Raw genomic sequence first — 16942 nt, forward strand, 5'->3', positions numbered from 1 at the left:
TGCTGCCACTGCGCAATTTCTGTTCTCGTCCTGAAGAAAAGTTCTTAACCCGAGGTACTATTTCTGGGTTAATGGAATCTGTAACCTGAAGCGTCTATAACCTGAAGTGTCTGTAACCCGAGGTACCACAGTATAAAGCTGGGAATCCTTGCTAGCTAAAGGCATGAACAGACGCTGGGTGGCATGAGAAGAATCCAAATAAAACTCAACCAGCTGGACAATGTGACCTAAATAATTTCTGTTTTAAAACCAAGCCTAAAGCTCAGCTGAAATGGATCTAGAAAGTCAGTGCAGTCCTGGAAAGCCGGGAGCTTGCTGGGAGCCTTGCCTGTGAAGGGAGTGTTTGCAACGAACCAGCCCAGGGTTGCTCCTGGGTCCAGGCCTTTTCTGCAGAGAGGTGAGCTTCAACACAGCCTCTTTGAGAGTTGCCAGGACCGCTCCCTCTTGCAGTGAGGAATTCTGTTTCCCTGTGTCAGATGTTGGAAGCGCTCTGTTTAGGCTGCATTGATAAGACCCAGTTGGACAGCTTCCGAACAGGCGGTTTTTTTGTTCGTTTGATTTATTTTGCCCTAGGGCGTAATGGAAAGGCAGTTCAATTTTCAGCCCTTATTTGGGCCCTTTCCCCCTTCACGTTTGGTGCTCCTTTCACCACACACCCTTAGCTGGCACTTCCTCCTCCCCCTTGGAGACCTTTGTGCTTTTGAAAGCAAAGCAACAAACTCTCTCAGGCAGGGAAGAACATGTCAGCTTCTGGCAAGAGTTGGCTGTTTGGAGTTCTGCTCTGTGGCCTGTCCATCGCTGGAACTGCAGCAGGGGGTAAATACAGCTTCTTTTGCTTATTGTGGGGAAGTTTAAGAAGACTCCTTTCAGGCAAAGGCTGCGCTGATGGGACCCATAGGCAGCAAACCTTGTCGTAGGTCCCCAAGTGTAAACCTCATTGAACACATAGTTCATGCTTCAATAGGGATTATGCTTCAATAGCCAACTAACTCTTTTTATTAGATTTGGAGGACAAAAGCAGGCAGGACAACTTTAGGTTAAGATGGATTAACAGTCTTGATTATTGTATGGGAAATGGGATACCACCAAATGCATGCTATAGCTTTACACAGTGCTTTGACAGAGGGAAAATGATATTGAAGTGGGTGAGTCAAGAGCCGTTGAAATTAAATATTTCATAGGAAACCTGCACTATTACAAATGAGACATGTGCATTATTAGCCAGGGTAATTGTATAGTTTGCCCCTTAATCTATCCTTTATAAATGCGTGTGTCAAAAAAAAAAGAAAGAGTTGAATAACAAAAGAAGAAGAAAACATTTGGGGCAGAATTCCCAATATAGACTCCGCTGTTTTGTTTGAAGTTGTTTATTTATGTATTATTGTTAAGAGTTAGAATTTATTTTAGAATTATGTATATATTTGTTTATTCTTAATATATCTCAATTCTGCCTTCATCCAAAACGTGAACGCCAGGGTGTACAAAAACACACACACAAACGAATATCAAAACAATTACAAGAAATAAAAACAGCATTGTGGAAGCTGAGAAAATAATAGGCCAAACACTATTCAGCAAACAAAGACAATACAGTGAATTTAAGAAGCCTGGACAAATCAAAATATTTTGGCCTGGAATTGAAAAGCAGACTCGAGTACAATTGAACAAAGCAGGTTTCTAACGAGGGGTGGGCCGTGAGGGGCCATTTAGTTCACAGGGGACAGGGGCTGATCTGTGACTCCTGAGGTCCCATTCACACGTCTGCTTGTCCTGTGCTTAGACAGCATAGGTCCAAGCAGTTTCCCCCTTGCCCTCCTTCTTTCCCAAGGAAACCCTGCTCTTTAGTGCTAAATTGGAGCAAACGTCAATCTGGAGAAAACCCGAATTGCCGTTCACTAAAGAGCAGTTTTCTCCAGGGTGAGGGGAAGTGTGGCTAAGTCCTGAGTGGTCCTGCATTTTAATTCAGCCTCTGCTCCTTGGGCAGTTGCAAAAGTGTTCCTGGGGAAGTTGATGGTAACGATAAAGTACTAATAAAATACCTTCATTGAAAAAAAGTTGAAGTGTGTGTTAAGGATGAGTAGCAAACAAGTAATGGTGGCGGCAGCAGAATCTGAAGGCAAAAGAGCCACTAATTTAATAATCTCTTATTAGGAACACTTCAAACGATACGAACTACGTAAAACTTGTTATGCTGTGATCAGATCCACCTTCTCAGGGTTGGGGTTTGTCCAAAGAGCAGCCAGCCAGCCAGGACAAGGGGCAAGGCCGGAAAAGCTCACAATAGGCCTCGCCTTGTTCTTTGCACCCAGCTCCTGTGACTCCAAGGCATACGACTGCCTCTGAACATGGAGGCTCTGTAGAATTATGCAGCTCAACTCCTCACAACAGGGCAAGTGGGGCTGGGGAGAGACATTAACCTCTGTGGGTACATTGCATCAGGACTTCCTCACATCCATCGTTTCCGTTCAAATGTGCTACTACAGGGTGCTTTGGTGGGTTAGCACATGGGAATACCACAAAGCTGCTTATTACTCAATATCCTCCAAACAGGGGTGTCAACAGGATTTGACAGGACTGCTACACTGTATGGGGATTGAGGCCCCTGCTTCGCCTCCTTCTGGCTTCTGCAATCTGTTGGCAAGAGCTGTTGTACATATATTAATTTAGTCTAACCTACATCGCAAGGCTGTTGCGAATGTAAAAAGAGGGAGGGAAAGAAAACGTACACAACCCTGGCCTCCTGGGAAGAAAAGCAAGATGCAAACACAGAATCAATGTAATTAGCTCCCACAGGAGGCAGCTGAAAGTCACCAACTTGGATGGGTTTAAAAGAGGAATAACACAAGAGGCGGGGCTTTTTCACAGGCAGCCCTCGTGTTGTGGAATGCTCTCCCAATTGGTAGTAGCATTCCATCTGTCCATCAAGACACCCCTTTTTAGGTGCAACTATTCCCCTGATCTCCTGACTTCCCATTCATTCTTAACCATTACGTTTTGCTGTTTCATGGGTTTGTTTATTAAGGATGTTTGTTTTCATTGCATTTGTGTTTGGCCATATTCTTAAAACTTGTTTTCTATTTGCAACCCCCTTATAAGTCTTTATGGCAAGTAACATTAATGATGGGTGATGCTGTGAGAAGCGCCTCCTTGTTTGCAAGGCCGCCTGCCCCTGGTCTTCATGTTCATCTTTTGTAGGCCAAAGAAATGACCGTCCCAAAGTGGTTACCAAGTATGGGCCCTTGCAGGGCATGCTGGCCAGCGTGAAGGGCATCGACCAGCCTGTGAATGTCTTCCTTGGGATCCCTTTTGCCAAACCGCCGATCGGAGCCCTGAGATTCTCCCCACCGCAACCAGCAGAAGCGTGGAGCCATGTGAGGGAGTCAACGTCTATCCCTCCCGCGTAAGAATGAGCCAAATGTGACTTTGCTGGACATCCTCCTTGGGCTAGATTAATATGAAAGTCTTTTTCCTGTCTTGCTTTTAGTTGGTAGCAAAATGGTTTTCAGACCCAACTCAAATCCTCTGCTGTAAGCAAGAAGAGTGCCATTTGGCACAGAAAGAACAGCTATGTTAATCTATGTCCATTGGTAAAAACAATTCTCTCAGGTCAGAAAGGGGCAAAACCTGAAACATTGTCTGGATAACTCTAGCTTGCTTTAAGATAGGAAAGCTATTTGGGAGCACAGTTCTTTGGGAAGAAACAGGGTTATAGCTCTTTAAGTAAACAAATGGGAAGATGCTCCCTGGCCCTCAAACCCGTCATGAGTCTATTGGAGGCAACAACAGCCTCCTCACGGCTCCATTCCAAGGGCTGGGGCAGTATCTGTCTTCCAAGCCAAAGGGACTTTGCACCTGTTTAATCCAGCATTCAGAGGGCACCCAATTTCCCCAAGGAACCGCCAGCCTCTGGAGCTGAGGGATAAGGAGGTTTTACTCTGTGTTGTTCACCTGCCCTCCTTTCAGGTGGTGGGGGTGATTGTGGGAGCAGCACAAATTGGGCAGTCGACACAGTTTGCTTCTAGGCACCAGCAGTGCTGCTTAGGGGGTGTTTCCCCTATCACCACCACCCATGGAACTGAGAGCAGGGGCAAACATGTCCATCTTTAAGGCAGCAGGCAACAGAGGAGCTTCTGTGCAAAAGAACTGCAGTTCCAGCTTTTCCAGTCTGACCACATTGAATGCCCCAGGGCCTCTTTTCTGGTTAATAAGGAGCAGAGCACGCAAGGCTCTTGTCAAGCGATGAGTCAGTGGGAAACGCACACAGGAGCAGTGGCTACTGGAGACAAGCAGATCCATGAACTTCTGTCCTGCATGCAAATGTATTCTGGTCTACAACAATTTGGTTTCTCCCGAGTAATCCTGTGAATTGTAGCTTGAATTCTCAGCTGGAGCCCCTGCCAGGCACACACTGGCTACATCTCTCCGGGTTCCTGAGAAGGCAGGTGGTGGTGAAAGCTGTTTAAATCTCTCACACACACCCCAACCATGAGCGTGACAGATAAGAGCTCCGCTCTCCTTACCGTCCTTTCACATCCTTTTCTTTCTTCTCATCTGTTTCAAAGGTGTCTGCAAGACTTGGAATGGCTGGCTGGCTTTAGCAAGATGCTGAATATGACGCTTCCCGACATAGCAGTGGCCGAAGATTGTCTTTACCTGAATGTTTATACCCCAGACACCAAGGCCAAATTGCCTGTAAGCAAACAAAGCCTTCCTTAAGAGTATTGCCTCATGCTGCCTGCAAATGTGCAACCAGAAGTAGTGCAGGATCGGAGGCAGTTGCTCTTGAGGCCAGCAGGGCAGAGGACAGAAACAGCAACCCACAGTATTATGGGGCTGTTGCTCTCCCCCTTTAATTGCCCATGCTCCACTCGCACATGCACACAGGCTTCTTGCACCTTTCTTTCCACAGCTGGCAGACATGGAGTGAAGAAAACAATCAGCAGCAACTCTTTACCTTCAGTCTGTAGTTCACTCTTCTTTGAGACATTCCCCCTCCTTTTCCTCAGCTTCACAGTCCAAGCCCTTCAGCTGCCCATCCACTCCCTGGATCTCCTCAGCCACTCTGGATGCTCTGCATCTGGGCTTCTGGGTTCACCCCAACCCCTTGTAGAGTCTGATTCCCCATCCAATCTGAAACCATACTGGAACCTGCTTAGTAGCTTTGCAAATGTGGTAGCGGTTTTATTGCTGCAAAGGCATGGATTCTACCTTTCAGCTGCTCCACTGGCTCCTGGTGCAAAGCACCCAACTTCTCTTGAAAGCTCTTTTAGTGCTGGCCCTGTTGCTCCGTTAACACCAAGTTGATCTGTGCCAGGGATGTTGCTATTATAACGAGTTCCTTTTATTTTGTGTATTTTCCCAGGTCATGGTCTGGATCCACGGAGGGGCTCTGATATTAGGTGGAGCTTTTATGAATGATGGATCAGCCTTGGCTGCTTATGAAAAGGTGGTAGTCGTCGCGATTCAGTACAGGCTGGGTCTCCCAGGATTCTTCAGGTGAGATAGTTTCTAACACTTGAAAAAACCTCACTAACTTAAAGGTACACAGGCCACATGCAATCTCTTTGGTGAAGATTAGATCTGCCTTTGCTTCTCTTGCTTCTCTTGCTAGGAGTAATAAATAAAAAGCTTTGCAAGGAGAGGAAGGGAGGTGTAAAGAAAAGGGAAGAGGAGGGGAATCCAACTTGCTTCATCGCTGCATCTTCCTAATTTGCACCACGCAAAATAAGACACAACCAAAAGACCTGCTTCCCTTTGAAATTAGTATTTCTCCAAATTTTGTGATACAGTTATCCAACCAGAAAATGCATGTGGAAACCCATATTAGGGGAAATGTGGAAGAAAAGGCATATATTAGCCTGCAAAGTTGAGAAGCTGGAAGTCCCAAGCAATAGGGTCCCGAAAGAAGGGCTGAATGAAAGGAAAAATGGGGCGACAGAGGAGACACATGAATGGCTGAAATGAGAAGGATTCTGGAGGAAATTCTCACTTTGCGCTACCTGGCTGCTGTTGCCCATTCCAGAGTGGTGGCCCTGAGGCAGAAGACTGCTCGCTTCTCAGGTCAAACCTTCAGCTTATCTCCTTGCAGAGCAGAGATAGATCATTTTGGGGGTGGAGGAGTGCATGTTAACCATCTAGTAGTTTCTCCATCGCTTGACTTTTGCCTTTCTTTTAGCACTGGTAGCAGTGATGCCCGTGGAAACTGGGGATTGCTGGATCAAGTAGCTGCTCTCCAGTGGGTTCAGGAGAACATTGCACATTTTGGAGGAGATCCCAATTCTGTGACCATATTTGGAGAGTCTGCAGGAGCATTTAGTGTTGGTGCTCAGGTAGGGATCCACTAAATATGGAGATCTCTGAGGACTCAGCCAGAGATCTCTAAACTGGGGCTGGGAGGTGGGCAGAAGAAAGATCTGAATCCAGTTGCAAATCACTTTTATGCTGTAGATCTCCAAGGATTTCTGGTTTAACAAGACCAACAACAAAGTGCTTCTTCCATATTAAAGGACACTACTGGCAAAACTAAGATAGTTTGGGGGAGAGAAGGGTATTTGTGTGGAAGGGCTGGAAGGGCCGTTCAGCTCTAGTACTCAGACACAACAGCTGCCTTTGCAAGAAATGTTACGTCTTCCACAAAATAGTCTGAAGCAAAGCAGGTTGGCTCCGAAACTCTGAACCTGCTCAGCTCAGGAGCTTCACTGGGCATTTGAGATCTGCCAAAGCTGCCTTCAGAGCCACCTGTGCCATGGAGACAGTGCTGGTGGGGGGGAGTCCACATCCACCTTTGGGAGAATAGACTCTATTTAGGGCTTGCAAGGCTTTGTTTTCCACTTGTCATCCAATGGTGACAGTACTGTCTCCATTGACTTGCATGGAGAGAGGAGGGTGGTTACACCTGAAGCTTTGGAAAACCAAAACAAGGTTGTAGCTTGCTTCCAAAGCAGTGAGTAAAGGTAAAATGCACACCCATTACACCCAGTACAGCCAGCTGTCCACTGAGATAATGCAAGGATTGTTCACACCTGAGCTTAATGTGCGTTTGAAGCTGCTTGCATTCCCATTTAAGTTCAGTCGTACCTTGGTTTTTGAACAGCTTAGTTCTCGAACGTTTGGGCTCCCGAACACTGCAAACCCAGAAGTGACTGTTCTGGTTTGTGAACTATTTTTGGAAGCCAAATGTCCAGCGCAGCTTCCGATTGGCTGCAGGACCTTCCACGCTTTGGTTTTTGTACATTTTGGAAGTCGAACGGACTTCTGGAACGGATTCCGTTCGACTTCCAAAGTACGACTGTAATGCCCTACACAAGACATCCCCCTCAGACAGCTGCTCTCCTGCTGATATTTAGATTGAATTGACCCTGTGAATTTAGATTGCCCTGATCCAGGGATAATCCAGTAGGTTTTGAGAAATGTGACTCCACTCCACTTGAGATCGTGAATGCATTGCCTTGGATTTTGCTCCCAAATTTAAAAAAAATGTATTTATGTATTTAATTATTACTTTTGAACTGCACAGAAAACTTTAGTTTGGGGACAGTATGTAAATATTGAAAATAAATACAGTAAATGCCATATTAAAAGACACCTTTGATTTTGAATGCCTTGTTTTGTGTCTCTCACCTGCCCTCCTTCTTCCTCTGCTGCAGCTTCTGTCCCCCTTGTCCAAGGGCTTGTTCCACAGGGCCATCTCTGAGAGCGGCGTCACTCAGCTTCCAGGCCTCATCACTAGCCGCCCAGAAGTCCTTGCTCAGGTGAGTCTGTTGTTGTTGTGCAGGGAGACAATACCCTTAAGAGCAATAGCCTGGTTCCCAAACTGCTTTGGACTGTTCCAGGGAATGAAAGTTTGACGATTGCAGCTTAAGCATCTCTCAGATATTAATCAAAACAGACTGATATAAGGGGTGAATCAAAGCCTTCAAAAAGATGGAAGAGAGACAGCCTCTGAGCATGAGCAGAGCTCTGTAGCCAAGGGGACCCCCATCTACTCCAGCATCCTGTTTTCACAGTGGCCAATCAGATGCCTAAGGAAAGCCTGCAATAATTTGCTGGGAGGGAACAAGGAACTGTGATTTACAGTACAGTGGTACCTCTGGATGCCCCAGGCTAAGCAACTGGCTAAGCAACTGGCAGCTGGCCTACATAAGTGACTTGTCAAGCAAGAGAAATGGACAGTAGAGGAAATAGCCAGAGATGCACAGGGTTGTGGGATTTGATCAGAAATTATTGTCAATGAATTAAACCCAGTCAACACAATGCATTCATCATGGACACAATGGCTTGATGCATATTTGATAATTCCTCATAGTAATCCCACCTGACCCCACACTCTGTATATTTGCACTCCTACACTCCTCATCACTCAGCACAATATCTAACATTAGGGCTAAAATTAATAACACAAAAATTGCAATTTTGGGAAACGTCCAACTCATGGTCCTATCAGTAAGAACAGGAATCAGATATGGGGCATTATGAGGGCAGCCTTCCCCCGGTTATGTAACTCCCCCCATGAAATCCGGCAGCCCTCCTCCACACATGACTTTATCTGCTTTCAGGAAACATGTTTACACCTTTTCTTTAAAAAAAAAAATCATGCAAGCTTCTGACCAAAAAGGTTTACACTGCTGGTTTTAACTGCTGCTTACAGTAAGTTTTAGTGTTGTTTTGAATTGGTGGTCTGGGGCCTCCTTGGGATGAAAGCAGGGGAGAAATGAAATGCAGTTTCATTATTGAGCCACCCTGGCCCTTTGGAGAGGAAGGGTGGGTTATAAACAGGAAATTATAGACAAGAAATAATAAGAATACTGTAAGTGAGGGTGGGGATTTAAAAGCAAAGATGTCGTTGTGCCATGCTTTGTTTCAACAGCACGTTGCCCGGTTTTGGGTGTGTGTGTGTGTGTGTGTGTGTGTGTGACTGGCCCTGTGGCCTATCATGGATGCTTAAAAGATGTTGAAATTCCTTGTCCATGAAGACAGGGGTCCTTGTTTCAGGATGACAACCACCCTGAGATGAGTGACAGCCTTAAGCTCTGCTTCAAACAAGCCCATGGAAATGTCAGGCTGTTGTGATTGTTCACCATCAATGTAGTGCCAATTGCTGTGTGGCACAGTGGTTAAGAGCAGTGGACATGTAATCTGGTGAACTGGGTTCGCGTCTCCGCTCCTCCACATGCAGCTGTTGGGTGACCTTGGGCCAGTCACACTTCTCTGAAGTCTCTCAGCCCCACTCACCTCACAGAGTGTTTGTTGTGGGGGAGGAAGGGAATGGAGAATGTTAGCCACTTTGAGACTCCTTAGGGTAGTGATAAAGCAGGATATCAAATCCAAACTCCTCCTCCTTCTCCTCTTCTAATCTGTATTATTATTTTATTCCCCCCTCCTCCATCAAAAGTTCTCACATAAAATTGCAAAAGCCTCTGGCTGTGAGGCCAGCAGTTCCGCGCTGGTGCATTGCTTGAGGAGCAAAACAGAAGAAGAACTCAAAACCCTGAATACCAACTTGACCCTGGTGAGTCTGAAAACTTCAATGACATCCACATAATGTGATGCTCTTCCGCTCTGTTTTTGCTCTCCTTTGTTTATTTGGGTCGGGAGGTACATGGGCCACAAACTGTTGGAATCTTTCTAGATGAAAAAGATTTAAACATGAGGGAGTTTGCATTGTTATCCAAGGGGGCAACTATGCACACATGCCAAAAGCTTTGTTTGGACTAAGCCCATGCCTCTCCAGGGTCTTTCTGTTTGGCGATTCGTCATTTTGCCTCATACAAACACACATGTATTTTTCTCATTCCAAATCCTTCTTGGTCGGGTTTCAAGTATATTAACACTTTGGGGAAAGGCTACAGTTTAGTGGGAGAGAATCTGGCTTGCATGTGGAAGGTTCCAGATTTAATCCCAGCATCTCCAGGTTGGAGTGGGAAAGGGCCATGCCCCAAACCTTGGAGCATGGCTACCAGTCAGTGGAGATAATATTGAGGTCAATATTGTGGTCTGGCTTGTAATAAGGCAGCTTCCTAGGTCCCTGCTTTTGGAATTGTCCAGTTTTGCTTCATTCTTGTTATACATAACTTTTGCAGTTGTTTCTAGGGATCCAATACACATTAAAGAGAACTTTTCTTTAAAAACAAACAGGGATTTGGGATTATCCCCGCAGTAGTTGATGGAGACTTCATTCGAAAGGCACCCGAGGAACTACTGGCCTCAAAGGAACTCAACACTGTCCCATATCTATTAGGTGTGAATAATCACGAATACGGATGGGTTGTTCCTGCGGTAAGTTGCTCGCAATTTATTTTTGTACCCTGATGTGTGGCTGCAATAGAGTCTGGTGCTTTTGAATAATATTTTGAAAGCAAATGATGTTTGCTGAAATTCCCTGCCCCTCCTTCCATTCTTCCTCATCCTCTTTATGGATTTACCATGTCTTTTGTGCCTTTACAAACTCAGGTAAAAGGAGTGAAGGCCAGGTTCCATATTCCTTGGATGATATTGAATGTGAAGTCTCTATTTAATTCCACAGGCAATGAACATCTCCGGCATAACTGAAGGCATGGATAAGGAGACCATCATTGCATTGTTTCAGCAGATAACCGCCTCCATGGTAAGAGAGAAGCCAACGAGCCCTACTTACTGAGCTTTCTACAAGCTCCAGTGTGTATGGGAAAGGGGAGATATCATAAAGAGGGGCAGAAGAAACACCTGCAAAACAGGGCCGGCCCCTTCCAAAGGCCTTTCCCTTCCAGCCCTTTGTGGTTTCATTTTTGCAGCCTTTAAAGCAGGGATTAAACATGCATCTAGGATCAAATGATCCACAACATCAGGTGCCAGTTACAGAAACAAGAACAAAAACTCTGGGTGTGGTGGCTGGGGGTTGGGGACCCTCCACACCTTTGCAGAGTGTGAGACCCACCCACAAGCAGCTGGTGGCAGTGGAAGAAAACCCAGAGGCCCCTTTGCTTTCTTTTGCAAACAGGCATCTCTGCTGCCGCTTTGCATGTCTTAAAGCAGGGGTGTCCAACAGGTCGATCCAGATCTACTTCCAAGTTTTGGTAGAGGTCTCTGGCCCCTCCCCTGCTTTTATGGAAACCAGGGAGGTGGGATTAAGTCTTCATCACTGGTTCCCCACCCCTTCCCTCCCTGTCAGGGGTGCATCATTTACACCCCTCCACAAATCCATCCATTCACACCTACACACACCCTTGACACAGACATTTAAAGCTGCCTTTCTTTTGCCTCTCCCCTTTTCTCCTCCCACATCCCTGAAATTGTTCCCATTCACATGAGTGGGATGCTTTCACTAACCCTGTTGCGCAAAGGTGCAATTGAGGAGAGGGTTGTTTTCTTCCCAGCTTCTCCCCAGCTCATTCCAATTCCTCTCTCCTTGCATGATAAATTAGCCTTGGGGAGGGGGGAAAACCTATTTTCCTCTAAGCCTAATTGCCATGTTTGGGGGCAGGAAGCAGATGCGTGGGTGCCGGATCCCAAAGCTTTGAGGGCTGTGAGTGGCCCACAAGCCAGAGGTTTCCTCTCCTTGTCGTGTGTTGTCGCTGCTGTTTCCTGGAAGAGCCCAGCTGCTGCACCCATTTCCCTGGCGGCATTTGCTGGGCAATGGATGTCGCAGGAGGGGAAGTGGTTCCCATGGCCTTCTCTAATGTGGCTGCTCCCTCCTTCCCTTGCAGAATTTATCACCTGAGCCTCTGCAGATGGCACTGGATGAATACTTGGGAGACACCAAGGACCGTGTCAAGTTACGAGATCGCTTTCTGGACATGATGGGAGATATGGTCTTTGTTGCTCCTGCTGTTGAGATAGCTAGATATCACAGAGGTGAATTCACTTTTGAAATAACGGAATGACCACAGCAAAGCGTTATTTATCTATTTTATTTATTAGATTTATATACCAACCTTCATCATAAGATCTCATTAGAATCTCCTGCATTGGGGAAATTTCTAGAGGCTCCAGGATTGTCAAGAGGGGCTGGGTTCCAGTCTTGGAATCCAACCTGGATGAGAAAAAAATACTTGGGGGAAGGGGGAGGGAAGATGCTGCTGATCCGGGGGGGGGGGGGTTCAGCCTGCCTCACCCTTCTGCTCTCCCCACTCCTCTGATCCTGTGCCAGGTGGAGTAGGCATTTTATTTATGATAGATCAATTTCTAACCCCACTTTTCCACCCAGTGGAACCACATCAAAGTATGAAGTGAAATACAAAATAACATTCAAAACCATTAGACCCACACAGATAAAATGTCTTCCATGAAACCAGTGCTTTTTTTTCCTAAAAATATGTTTAGGGGTACTCTCATTTTGACTCAAGAAAAGCACCATTTTATAGCTCAAATCGGGGAAAATAAATACAGTAAATGGGCTAAAGTACAAAGATTCACAAAATGTTTTGGGGTATGCGTCCCCCTGTGTCCACCCAGAAAAAAAGCACTGCATGAAACTAATGCCACCATACAGTGGTACATCAGGTTAAGTACTTAATTCGTTCTGGAGGTCCGTTCTTAACCTGAAACTGTTCTACACCTGAAGCACCACTTTAGCTAATGGGGCCTCCTGCTGCCGCTGCGCCGCCAGAGCACGATTTCTGTTCTCATCCTGAAGCAAAGTTCTTAACCTGAAGCACTGTTTCTGGGTTAGTGGAGTCTGTAACCTGAAGCGTATGTAACCTGAAGCGTATGTAACCAGAGGTACCACTTATAAGTTAACTTTGGAGACCAAAACCCTGTCGGATCCCCCCCCCCAATTTATTTACTGCATTTATATTCTACTCTCTTTTTTTCTGCAAGGAGCTCAAGGTAGCACCCTCATTTAATCCCCATACAACAACCTTTTTGCTGTAGTTTAGGCTGAGAGGCAGTGACTAGCCAAGGTTATGCAGTTAGCTGCATGGGCAAGTGGGGATTTGAACCCAGATCTCGCAGGTTCTAGGTCCAACATTCCACCCTCTGTGCCACACTAGCTTTGCTTGCTGATAGAAGGTCATCAGAGAATGGGCTGTGTGGGCTTCCTTTGGCCGAGATATCGAAAGTCCAGGAGCGGTCACTGAAAAGCCCCTTTCTTGAAATTTCTGCCAAATACACTTCTTCAGGTTTGTGGCACAGACAGAAGCTCTCTTTCTCTCCTCCTCTGTCCCGGATCTCAACACTCAAGCAGACTTGTATGAGAGCAATCTTTTGGATATCCTGGTCCCAAGTCATGTACTGTCATAATGAACATTTTGACTTGGGCCCAGAGACGACTTCTAGACAGTGTGTCTTGCTCCCAATAGCTGGCAGTGACTAGTTGCCCAGGCATTCTGAGCCAGTTGCTATAGGAGTCCAAATTATAGCTGCCACTAAGACATGTGTCCCTGTGATGAGGTATGTGGTGAACACATGATATCAACAAATGCATTGTGCATGCTAATGACTATGATCATATGTGCTCTGTGGATCACAACCATCGTAATGTATGATGTCCCAGTAATCACTGCAAACACTGATCTCTCTCTCTCCTCCCTCCCCCACCCACTTTTTGTTTCAGATTCTGGAGCTCCTGTCTACCTTTATGAATTCCAGCACCGGCCCAGTGCATTAAAAAATGCAAAGCCAGATTTTGTGAAGGCAGATCATGGTGATGAACTTGCCTTTGTATTTGGGGTACCATTCTTAGGCAGTGAGTCAACCACTTTGATGGGTAAGAATCTTATTGATGTTTTCTTCTGCTTTGTTTTATAAGGCAGGGAAAGGTGCAGTTGCACAGGAGAAAGTCAATAAAGTCAGAAGGATTTCTTAAGGCTGGGCAAGACTGGCTTCTTTTGTAATGGAGATTATTGCCTCAATAGCTAGATCTTCCTTAAGTCTTCTGAAGGCGTAGGTGGCATAGCGTAGGGGAGGCTGCAATCGCCCTGGGTTCATTTTTCAGGGTGGGGCAAGCACTGCTCCTGCCCCTCCCTGAGCCAGGCTGGCACCGCTTTGTGAGACTAGGATCTGATATATCCCAGCCTTGCAAACCCACTTGGGGAGGGCGGCCTGAGAAGAGAGTATGGCTGGTGTGCCTTTCTTATGCTGCCCTCCCCGGATTCGAGCCTTGCAAAGCCATTCTGGGAGTGCAGTGTGAGGACACAACAGGCATGCCACTAGGGACTGGTGTTGCTCCAGCAGTGACGAGGGCTGGCTGGGTGAGCTAAGTGGGCTTCATTTGTTCTCTGTGTCTTGCCCCGATGTGAGCGCATGCGAACTGGGCACCATGGAGACACATGGCCTTTCCCACTTCTAGCTCAGGATAAGTGAGCAGGAAGGGGCAGAGTGTTGCAGCTCTGGAATGTGCCTTTTGGGGGTTTGCCTCACTCTGGAAGTCTGATGTGGGTTTTGCTTCTGGGGTGTTTAAACTGCTGCCTCCAGCTGTGCTTAACCTGTATACATCTGTAAAGAAACTCTAATATTATGAAATGGCCTCAGCGACCTCCTTCCAAAGGCAAACAAACTTGGGTGAGTGGAGCTGACCTGGAACTTCTCCCCACTTGGAGAAGCAGGCTGAATAAGAACATTATCAAGGATTAATTTAATCATTAACCAGCTTTAGCAGTTCACAGACTGCTGTTTAAATATGCCCATGGAATTTGATTTCTATATTTATCAGACTGCCCAGCCCCCCCCATGGGAACTGTAGTTTAAGGGTGCTGGGAACTGCAACTCTGTGGCATGCAAACTACAGTTCCCAGTGTTTGATAGTTGATATCTTTACTAAGCCACTCTGGGAATTTATCTGAAGGGTACTAGGAGTTTGCGTCTGATAGGAAACAAAAACCATAAACAGATGAGGAAGCAAAACAAATTTTAAGCAAATGATAACATTGAAATACCTCTTTAAAGCTCTACTGATAGTCAATACCATAAATTCTACACAAATTACTACATGCTACATGACTAATATGTTCTTCCCCCTGTACTTCTCACATAAAGCGACAGAGGCCGAGAAAGAGCTCAGCAGAAAAATGATGAAATACTGGAGCAACTTTGCCCGAAATGGGTGAGATTCTTGGCTATTTCAAAACACTATGCCTCAGTGGTTGCAATATTTGAATTGTTATTAATAATTGCTATTATTTGATATCTATCATAAAGCATCTGTAGGTGTCTTACAAATACAAGGACACCAACAATCAAGTTTAACAATAAACCGCAATAACAGCAAAATTGTAATACAGAAGCAGCAATAATCTTGATAATCCTATTGTCTGAAATGCCTGGAAGAAGACGTACGTTCTGACCTGATGCTGAAAGGATGTAAATAAATGACAGCACCAGGAAGGCCTCGCTGGGGAGGGTGCAGCCAAAATGGCCCTCTCCCTTGTCACCACCTTCTTCATGGGTAGGCAAACTAAGGCCCGGGGCTGGATCCAGCCCAATCGCCTTCTAAATCCAGCCCGCAGACGGTCCGGGAATCAGTGTGTTTTTACATGAGTAGAATGTGTGCTTTTATTTAAAATGCATCTCTGGGTTATTTGTGGGGCATAGGAATCCGTTCTTTTTTGTCTTCAAAATCAAGTCCAGCCCCCCACAAGGTCTGAGGGACAGTGGACCAGCCCCCTGCTGAAAAAGTTTGCTGACCCCTATTCTAAACTTATCTTGGAGGGGAGACCCAGCAAAGGGCCTCAAACAATGAGCACAAGGTTTAAGAGGAGAGGCTTTAGGGCAGGGGTCGGCAGCGCTTACCTTGCCTGGGCTGGTTCACTGCCGCAGAGCCCCCTCTGGGGGCCAGATTGCAGGCTCATGATTTCCGGTGCCGTGAAAGCGAGTGCCCATGCCGGTTTAGCACAGCGTGCGGGGGCTCGCCAAGTGGGTGGCTCGGTTTGGGAGCGGCTCGTGGGCTGGTAAAACGACCCCTTTGGGCCGCTTGTGTCCCATGGGCCTTGGGTTGCTGACCCCTGCTTTAGGGCCTTGAGCCACATCAGGCTTTCCAGCTTAAAACTAAGACTTGGAATTGGTCCCGGAAACAGCCAGTACGGCTATGCCAGAACAAGTGATGGGCTCAGACCACTTCATTTCCCTCATCAGTCCTGCTGCCACATCCTACACCAGCTGCAGTTTTCGAGCTGTCTTGAAAGGCAGCCTCATGTATAGTGCATTGTTGTAATCGAAAACAGAGGTTGCTAGAGGATAGATTACCAAGGAACCACCCACTAACAGCGTCTCGTTGTTTCGGATTGAGCCTCATCCAGTCCGTCACCATGACCAGGCACCAGTTCAGCACACCAACCATCTCAGTGGCAGAAAGAGAGATGCATGCCGTCAGTATACGGATGGCGATACGCTCCGAGATGCTCTATGGCCCCACTCAGTGGCTTTACGTACATGCCAAAAAGTACAGAACCAAAATGCTGAATAGGAACTGAATTCTCGGCTCTGCCTTTTTCAGGAATCCAAATGGCAAAGGTTTGGTGGAATGGCCTCAGTATGGTCTGAATGAAGAATATTTGGAATTAAACCTGGAGCAAAGGAAAGCAGAGAAGCTGAGGAAGAACAAGGTGGACTTCTGGTTAAAGACACTGCCTGAAAAAATGAAGAAAATGGCTGAAGGAAAGGAAAAACATGGGGAACTGTAACCAGTGGCCAAATTGCCCCAGCTTATTTTTGTTTGTTTTGAGAACAAACACTTTCCAACAAGAATTATTTCAGTCTGAAAAATGCATTTGTTCAACGCATGTTCTAACGCCGAAAATCTTAGCTATTATGAGATATGATTTATACAGCAGAAATGCCAGGTGATTCACATTAACAATTAGGAAATCCTGCCAATGATTTGAAGAGTAACAGGTTTATGCCCCAGTGCAGTTTAAGAATCCTGTGCATGGCTGCAACGCCTTGTTGATTAGTCAGATTAGGTCACTAATCTTAAAATTCTTCTCACGCAAATACTTGGCAAACAAGCACAGGCAGTTGGCATTATTTT

At 46.1% G+C, this 16942-nt stretch overlaps 1 protein-coding gene across 1 annotated transcript; it reads left to right on the plus strand.

Annotated features, from left to right (window-relative positions):
- Positions 1-657: 657 nt before the first annotated feature.
- Positions 658-16677, plus strand: LOC309537439 (fatty acyl-CoA hydrolase precursor, medium chain-like). Its single transcript, XM_082232258.1, has 13 exons — positions 658-816; positions 3196-3400; positions 4563-4692; positions 5363-5496; positions 6176-6329; positions 7647-7751; positions 9392-9508; positions 10135-10275; positions 10523-10603; positions 11682-11829; positions 13532-13684; positions 14953-15019; positions 16409-16677. The coding sequence occupies exons 1-13, from the start codon at positions 741-743 to the stop codon at positions 16593-16595; spliced, it is 1698 nt and encodes a 565-aa protein (XP_082088384.1). The 5' UTR covers positions 658-740; the 3' UTR covers positions 16596-16677.
- The last annotated feature ends 265 nt before the right edge of the window (positions 16678-16942 follow it).

The sequence above is a fragment of the Podarcis vaucheri genome (assembly GCF_965113315.1).
Source record: "Podarcis vaucheri genome assembly, chromosome: 7".
In the NCBI taxonomy this organism is placed as follows: domain Eukaryota; kingdom Metazoa; phylum Chordata; class Lepidosauria; order Squamata; family Lacertidae; genus Podarcis; species Podarcis vaucheri.